Below are 8,368 nucleotides of genomic sequence, written 5' to 3' on the forward strand. Positions count from 1 at the left end.
GCTAAATTGCTGAGGCTGGCCTTGAACCTGTCATCCTCCTCTCAACCTCCCAAATCCTGGGATTACAGGAGTGCAGCACCACGCCCTGTTCTCTCTCCTCCTCCTCCTCCTCCTCCTCCTCCTCCTTTTTTTGTGGGGGGTCTGGAACCCAGGGGTATTCGACCTCTGAGCTACAACCCCTGCCCTATTTTTTATTCTTTATTTTGAAACCGGGTCTCACTGAGTTGCAGAGGGCCTCACTAAGTAGCTGAGGCTGTCCGCGAACCCCGATCCTCCGGTCTCAGCCTCCTGAATGCTGGGATTACAAGTGTGGCCCACCACGCCTGGCTTCTCCCTCCTTCTTCTTTCCTTAATCTGCCACCACATTTGAATGCGAACCACAGTGGGCTACAGTGTGGGGGCATCTGTGAGGCCAAGACCCAGGCCCAGGAGGGTAGGGGAAGGACAGGCCCAGGTGAGGCCTCCTGTGTCTGCTGGCCAAGATCTCAAGGACTGTTTATGCCCACACCCTGCCTCTTCCCTCCTCCCCTGAGAGGCGGGAGTCTCTGGAAAAGTACCCAGCTGGGGGAGCCCTGGCGAGAGGCAGGAGGCAGGCGGGCTGCGGCTCTTGGACCAGCTTTCCTCCCCTCTCAGGTCTGGCATTGACAGTCTGGGTTCTGAGAAACGCCAGATTGCATCAGACAGGGCCTGCAGGGAGGAGCCAAGCTGTGGTCTGAGGAGGAGACACAGTGTATAAGTAGGGGTGTGTGTACAGGGAGAAGAGAGACGCTGGTCAGGAAACCAACGCAGACAAAGCTTTAGGAGAAGCCCAGAGAGCCAGGGTGAACCCTGCATGATGGCCGCCTTGCCAAGAGCAGCCTGCCCCTCTCGACAGCCCCCAGGCCCGGAGGAGGACGACGCCAGCCTGGATGAGTATGACCTCTACAGCCTGGCCCATCCTTGCGTGGGTAAGGTCTCTCTGCCACCCTCCCGGTCCTTCTACTTCCGAGCCCCTCCCCACCCATCAGAATGCCTGCCCTGGACTCCCGCATCCTGGCCCCTAACTAACCTCTTCCCACCCCCAGTCACTTCCTCTTATGTACTCGGCCTAGGACCTCGCACATCTGGAGTGGGTAGCCCTCATTCATATACACATCTGGAGTGGGTAGCCCTCATTCATATATGGGGACACAGTGGGCAGAGCTGGTGACCACTCAGAATTACATGATGGCGCCCCGCCAGCCTCTCTGCCCTTTCTGCCCTGACAACCCCAACCATCTACCTTTCTCGTGAGGCCTGGCCTCACACCTCCTCTGCCCCCCTCACTTCCGATTCCTTCCCTGGTCTCCAGCAGGTGGAGGCCGGAAAGGTCGCACCAAGAGAGAAGCTGCTGCCAACACCAACCGCCCCAGCCCTGGGGGGCACGAGAGGAAGTTGGTGGCCAAGTTCCAGAGCTCAGAGAGGAGGAAGGCCCAGCGTTGAGACGGCGCTGGAGGTGAGGAGTCGGGAGCTGGGGAGCCCAGGGAGGCGGCTTTGCTGGGAAAGGGCAGGCCTGAAGATGTGTGCTTGGGGGTGGGGTGGGGTGGGGAGGCTCAAAGAACTGTTATCTTTATGTAGAATAAAATGAGACCTTTTTTTTTTTTTTTTTTTTTTTTGCGAGTCTGGGGATGGAACCCAGGGGCATTCGATCTCCAAGCTACACCCCCAGCCCTATTTTTTATTCTTTATTTTGAAACAGGATCTCACTAAGTCGCAAAGGGCCTAAGTAGTTAAGTAGCTGAGGCTGTCCTCAAACTGCGAACCTCTGGTCTCAGCCTCTCAAATGCTGGGATCACAAGTGTGCGCCCCCACACCCGGCTCACTTTTTTTTGGTGATGCTAGGGATGGAACCGAGGGGCATTCTACCTCTGAACTGTACCACCAGTCCAGTTTTATTATTTTGTTTAGAAATAGGGTCTCACAAGCGGGGTGTGGTGGCACACGCTTGTAATCCCAGCATTCGGGAGGCTGAGACAGGAGGATTGCGGTTCACGGACAGCCTCAGCTACTTAGTGAGGCCCTCTGCAACTCAGTGAGACCCTGTTTCAAAATAAATAATAATAAAAAAAAATAGGGCAGAGGGTGTAGCTCGGAGGTCAAATGCCCCTGGATTCCATCCCCAGACCCGCAAAAAAAATAAAAATAAAAAAATAAAAAGAAATAGGGTCTCACAAAGTTGCTGACAGTCTTGCTGGTTTTAAACCTTCAATCCTCCTGTCTCAACCTCTTAGTACTGGTATTACAAACAGGCGTGCACCAACACACCCTACATAAATGAGACACGTGTGTGTGTGTGTGTGTGTGTGTGTGTGTGTGTGTGTGTGTGTTACTGGGGATTGAACCCAGGGGCATTCTACCTCTGAGTTACACTCTCCAGCCCTATTTTACTTTTATTTGGAAACAAATATTTTATTTGGTCTCGCTAGGTTGATGAAGTCTCACTACTTGCTGAGGCTGTCCTCGAACCTGTGATCCTCGTGTCTCAGCCTCCCTAGTACTGGGATAACAGCCATGCACTGCCATGTCTTGGCTGAGACACTTTTCTTGACTCCGAGTTTCCCAATGACCAGAACAAGGAGAGGGACGTAGAACCTTTCTAACAGGGGAAACATTTGGTTTAGAGAGAGACCTGAGGCCAGAGAGGGAGGACTGGGTACTTTTCTCTCTAGTTACAGAGCAAGCAAGTGGGAGAGGTAGAATTGGAACGCAGGTCTTTGTCCCTTTAACGGCCAGCTTTCCTCCCACCCAGATGAGGCCAGACCACGGACACCACACCCAGCAATGGAGACAGGACCGCAGAGGAATCAGGACCTGGGAGCAGGATCCTGGCCCGCTTTCCCCCACCCAGCCCCCAAGACTTAACCGCCCTGAGTGAGGCCAGGCAGGGGAAGCCGGGCAGCACCTCCAGACCCAGCAAAAGGGAGAGAGGCCGGGAAAGAACAAGCAGAGTGGGGAGACGCTGAAGAAGGAAACCGAAGAAAACGGAGCCTCCCACCCCGGGCGGCAGCGACAATAAACTAAGTCCAAGAGCTGCAGCTTGTGTGTGTGTTTCTGTGCAGGCACGTTTCTGCGTGTGTGTGTCTGCATTGGCATGATCCAGCGAGAGTGTGCATGGCTGCGCTGGGGTGTGCACGGCGGCGGGACTCTCCCTGTTCCCGTAGAGACCTAGGCTGTGCGGGGTCTCTTTTGTTGTTACCCTTCTATTTCATATTCAGCCTACATTTCTGGGATCTCTTTTGGGGTCATCAAGAGTTCTAGTTGGCCGGGCCTGGTGGCCCACGCTTGTAATCCCCGCACTTGGGAGGCAGAGACAGGAGGATGGCACAGGTTCGAAGCCAGCTGCGCGCGCTGGCTTAGGAGACCCTGTTTCCAAATAAAAATGTAAAAATAGGTCTGGGAGTGTAGCCCGGAGGTAGAAGGGCTTCCAGGAACCCCAGTACTACCAAAAAAAAAAAAAGAGTTCTAGTTGGTCACAGCCCACTGTGACCTGGTAGAGGGAATTTTCCGTTTCTGTACGATGCTGCCCATGAAACAGGCCCCTCCTGTTCTTTCTTGGATATAATTATGTCATGTTCATAAATAACTGCCTTTGGAAGCCAGGCGTGGTGGGGCAGGCTTGTAATCCCAGTACTTGGGAGGCTGAGACAGGAGGATCACAGGTTCAAGGACAGCCTCAGCTACTGAGTGAGGCCCTCTAGAACTTAGAGAGACCTTGTTTCAAAATAAAGAGTTAAGAATTTAAAGTGAAGCTGGGCGTGGTGGCGCACGTTTGTAATCCCAGCATTCAGGAGGCTGAGAGCGGAGAGGACCGCAGTTCGCGGACAGCCTCAGCTACATAGTGAGGCCCTCCGCAACTCAGTGAGACCCGGTTTCAAAATAAAGAATAAAAAATAGGACAGGAGGTGTAGATCGGAGGTCCAATGCCCCTGAGTTCCATCCCCAGACCTGCAAAAAAAAAAAAAAAAAAAAAGTGTTTAAAATAGGGCTGGAGTGTGTAGCTCACAGGTAGAATGCCTCTGGGTTTAATCCCCGCTGCTGAAAAAGAAACTTCCTTTGGAAGGGAGTGTTATTTATTGATGTCATCCTCAAGATGAAAAAAAAAAACACACACAGATTTAAAACATGAAGGGACTTGCCCTAAATGACTCAGGACTGAAATTCAGGGATTATTTTATTTTGTTTGTATTGGGTATTGAACCTAGGGGCATTCTACTTCCCAGCTATTCCCCAGCCCTCTTTCTTTCTTTCTTCCTTCATTTCTTTCTTTTCTTCTTTCTTTTTTTCTTTCTTTCTTTCTTTGTTGTTTTCAGCATGGGGATGATGGAACCTGGAGGCATTCTATCTCTGAGCCACACCCCCAATCTTATTTTTTATTTATTTATTTATTTATTTATTTATTTATTTATTTATTTGGCAGTACTGGGGATGGAACCCAGGGGCATTCTACCTCTGAACTACACCCCCAGCCCTATTTTTTATTCTTTATTTTGAAACAGGGTCTCACTTAGTTGCAAAGGGCATCACTAAGTAGCTGAGGCTGTCTGTGAACCGTGATCCTCCTGTCTCAGCCTCCCAAATGCTGGGATTACAAGTGTGCACCACCACGCCCAGCTACCCCCACCCCTATTTTTTTTTTTTTTTTTTTTTTGGTGGTACTGGGATTCCTGGAAACCCTTACACCTCCAGGCTACATTCCCAGACCTATTTTTTAGTTTTATTTGGAAATAGGGTCTTTTAAACCAGTGAGGCTGGCTTCCAACCTGCGAGATCCTCCTGTCTCTGCCTTCCAAACCTGGGGATTATAAATTTGCGCCACCACGCCCGGCTTTTTCTTTCTTTTTCTTTTTCTTTTTTTTTTTTTTTTTTGTGTGTGTGTGTCTGGGGATGGAACCCAGGGGCATTTGATCTCCGAGCTACACCCCTTCCCTATTTTTTATTCTTTATTTTGAAACAGGGTCTAAATTGCGGAGGGCCTAAGTAGCTGAGGCTGTCCGCAAACCACGATCCTCCTCTGGTGTCAGCCTCCGGAATGCTGGGATTACAAGCGTGCGCCACCACGCCTGGCTACACACCCCTATTTTTTATTCTTTATTTTGAAACAGGGTCTCACTGAGTTGCAAAGGGCCTCACCAAGTAGCTGAGGTCATCCAAGAACCACCATCCTCCTGTCTCAGCCTCCCAAATGCTGGGATTACAAGCCTGCCTCCCAAATGCTGGGATTACAAGCCTGTGCTACCATGCCCAGCTTTTTTTTTTTTTTTTTTTTTTTTTTTAACTGGATCGCTCTAGGTTGCTGAGGCTGGTATCAAACCTGCAATGCTCTTGCCTCAGCCTCCTGAGTACCGGTATTACAGACGTGCGCCACCACACCCAGCACATTCATGGATTTGTATTTTTCTCAAAGGGGCTTCCAGGACAGGGTCCTGAGAGGTCAGCAGCAGCAAGGGGTGGGGAAGAGAAGTTTCTCACCCCGGTGTGGTTAGTCTCAAGATCAGAGTTATAGAAGAAGGAGGGACAAATAAGACTGTGGGCGGAGTAAGTGGATTTGTTGATGGAGATTCAGACAAAACAGGAGAGGAACTTTTTGGTTTTTTGGGTTTTGTTTTGTTGTACTGGAAATTGAATCCAGAGGCATTCTTCCTCTGAGTTACACCCCCAGCCCTTTTTTGTTTTTAAACAGAGTCTCACTAAGTTGCGGAGGGTCTCGCTAAATTGCTGAGGCTGGCCCTGGACCTTTAGGTCTCCTCTTTCAGCCTTCCAAGTATTAGGATTACAGGCGAGGCCACCGCACCCAGAAGGATGGAAAGAAAGTCTTTGTAGCTCACATAACAGCTTCAAGGGCAGGGGCTCCTGGACTGAAATGGCAACTTCATTGTGTCCAGGATTCCAGCTCCTTTTAGCTCACTGTTTTGCTACGCTAAAAATGTGGCTTCCACTCTGAGGGCCAATGTAGTTCCTCCAGGACCTGGCGTCACAGCCTGTGGAGAGGGGGAAGAGGGCAGGGAGACCACACCTCTTCACTCTAAGGCCATATACTCAAAGTGGAATGCAGCCAGGCGTGGTGGCATACACTTGGAATCCACCAGTACTAGAGAGGCTGAGACAGGAGAAGCCAACTTCAGCAGCTTAGTGAGGCTCGCAGCAACTTTCATTGCCAAATAAAATATAAAATAATAGGTCTGGAGATTTTAGCTCAGAGGTAGAAGTCCCCTAGGTTCCATCCCCAACACACACACACACACACACACACACACACACACACACACCACAGAGGAGGAGGAGGAGGAGGAGGAGGAGGAGAAGGAGGAGGAGGAGGCGGCGGAGGAGAAAATAATAGGGCTGGGACTCTGGGCATGGTGGTAGCACACGCTTGTAATCTCAGCATTTGGGAGGCTGAGACAGGGATCGCAGTTCGCAGACAGCCTCAGCTACTTAGTGAGGCCCTCTGCAACTCAGTGAGACGTTTCAAAATAAAGAAAAAAAAAAGTATGGCTGGGGGTGCAGCTCGGAGGTAGAATGCCCAGTACTGCAAAATAAATAAGTAATAAAATAAAATAAAATAGGGTTGGGGATATAGCTCAGAGAGAGAATGCCCCTGGGTTCCACTCCCAGTACCACAAAAAATAAACGAATAAGTAAATGTGTAACGCAGCACATCTGTTCCGAATTTAGTCAAATGGCCACATTCAACTGTGAGAGTCTGAAAAGTGGTTGCTTAGCCACATGGTAGCTCAAACTTAGGTGAGGACAGGACCTTGTTATTAAAGGAAGCAGGAAGCAGGGCATGGTGACACACACTTAGAATTGCTGGGGCAGGAGGATCCTAAGTTTGAGGCCATACTGGGCAATTTATCAAGACCCTGTCTCAAAATAAAAAATGGAAAGAGCTGAGCTGAACACAGTGATACACGCCTGTAATCCCAGCACTTGGGAGGCAAAGACAGGAAGACCGCAGGTTTGAGCCAGTGAGCAGTAATTTAGCAAAACCATATTTGAAAATAAAAAATAAAAGCCAAGAGGGGTGGTGCACGCTTGTAATCTCAGTACTGGGGAGGCTGAGACAGGAGGATCACAGGTTCACAGCTACTTAGTGAGATTCTGTTTAAAAATAAAATAAAATAAAATAAGCAGGGCCAGGGATGTATGTAGCTCGGGGATAGAATGCTCCTGTGTTCAATCACCAGTATCACACACACACACACACACACACACACACACACACACACACACAAAGACTCAGGAATTAGTTCAGAGGTAGGATATCCCTCAGTTGAATTATCAGTACCACAAAAATTAAAATAAAATAAAAAGAACTAGGAATGTATCTCATTATTAGAGCCCCTTCCATGGTTCAATCCCTAGTCACACACATATGAACATACACGCACAAACACATAACACACACTTTTTTATTTTTTGGTGGTACCAGTGATGGAACCCAGGGCATTCTACCTCCCAGCTATACTCCCAGACCTATTTTGTACTTTATTTGGAAACAGGGTCTCACTAAGTTGCTGAGAGCCTCGCTAAGTTGCTGAGGCTGGCTTTGAATCTGTGCGATCCTCCTGTCTCAGCCTCCCAAGTGCTGGGATTACAAGCATGCGCCACCACACCCGGCTCACACATGCACTTTTTTTTTTTTTTTTTTTGGTGGTACTTGGTGATAAGTAAAATAAAAAATTAATGCGAGTAAAATAAAAATAATGTGTGTACGGCGGAGTGTGAAAAACACGAGAGAGGTCCGGTACACGTGGCATGTAAAGTTTTAATGGCACGGCTCTCCCCGGGATCAGGGCGAGGCACCGTGGGGCCCGTTCACCTGTCTGAAGCTTGAGGATGCCGGCTCTCCTTTTCAAGGTATGCATCTCGCGAGATGAAGGTTTACTCGCGGGAATGCCCAATTCTCGCGGGGGTTTCAGCCCCTCCCTTGCCCTGCAGAGGTCATGTGACACAAAGTCACATGAGTGCAGGACCCAACTTATCACTTGGGTTCCTAGAAACCCTTCTACCTCTGGGTAACACTCCCAGACCTATTTTTATATTTTTATTTGGAAACAGGGTCTCTTAAGCCAGCATGGCTGGCTTCGAACCTGCGCAATCCTCCTGTCTCCGCCTCCCAAGCACAGGGATTACAAGCATGTGCCACCACGTTCGGCACACATGCACATTTTTTAAAAAATGGAAGCAGGAAAGACAGTCATGGTAGCACATGCTTGTAATCCCAGGATTCAGGAAGCTGAGACAAGAGGATCGTGGTTTCCAACCAGCCTCAGCTTCTTAGTGAAGTCCTTTAGAACTCAGTGAGACCATGTGGGGCGTGGTGGCGCACACTTGTAATCCCTGTGCTTGG

At 49.5% G+C, this 8,368-nt stretch overlaps 1 protein-coding gene across 1 annotated transcript; it reads left to right on the forward strand.

The window, feature by feature from the left end:
* Positions 1 to 832: 832 nt before the first annotated feature.
* NUPR1 (nuclear protein 1, transcriptional regulator) lies at positions 833 to 1,461 on the forward strand (the record flags this gene model as incomplete). Its single annotated transcript, XM_080703356.1, has 2 exons — positions 833 to 947; positions 1,331 to 1,461. The coding sequence occupies 2 exons, from the start codon at positions 833 to 835 to the stop codon at positions 1,459 to 1,461; spliced, it is 246 nt and encodes an 81-aa protein (XP_080559482.1).
* Between the last annotated feature and the right edge of the window lie 6,907 nt (positions 1,462 to 8,368).

This window comes from Muscardinus avellanarius, assembly GCF_963383645.1.
Source record: "Muscardinus avellanarius genome assembly, chromosome: 10".
NCBI lineage: Eukaryota > Metazoa > Chordata > Mammalia > Rodentia > Gliridae > Muscardinus > Muscardinus avellanarius.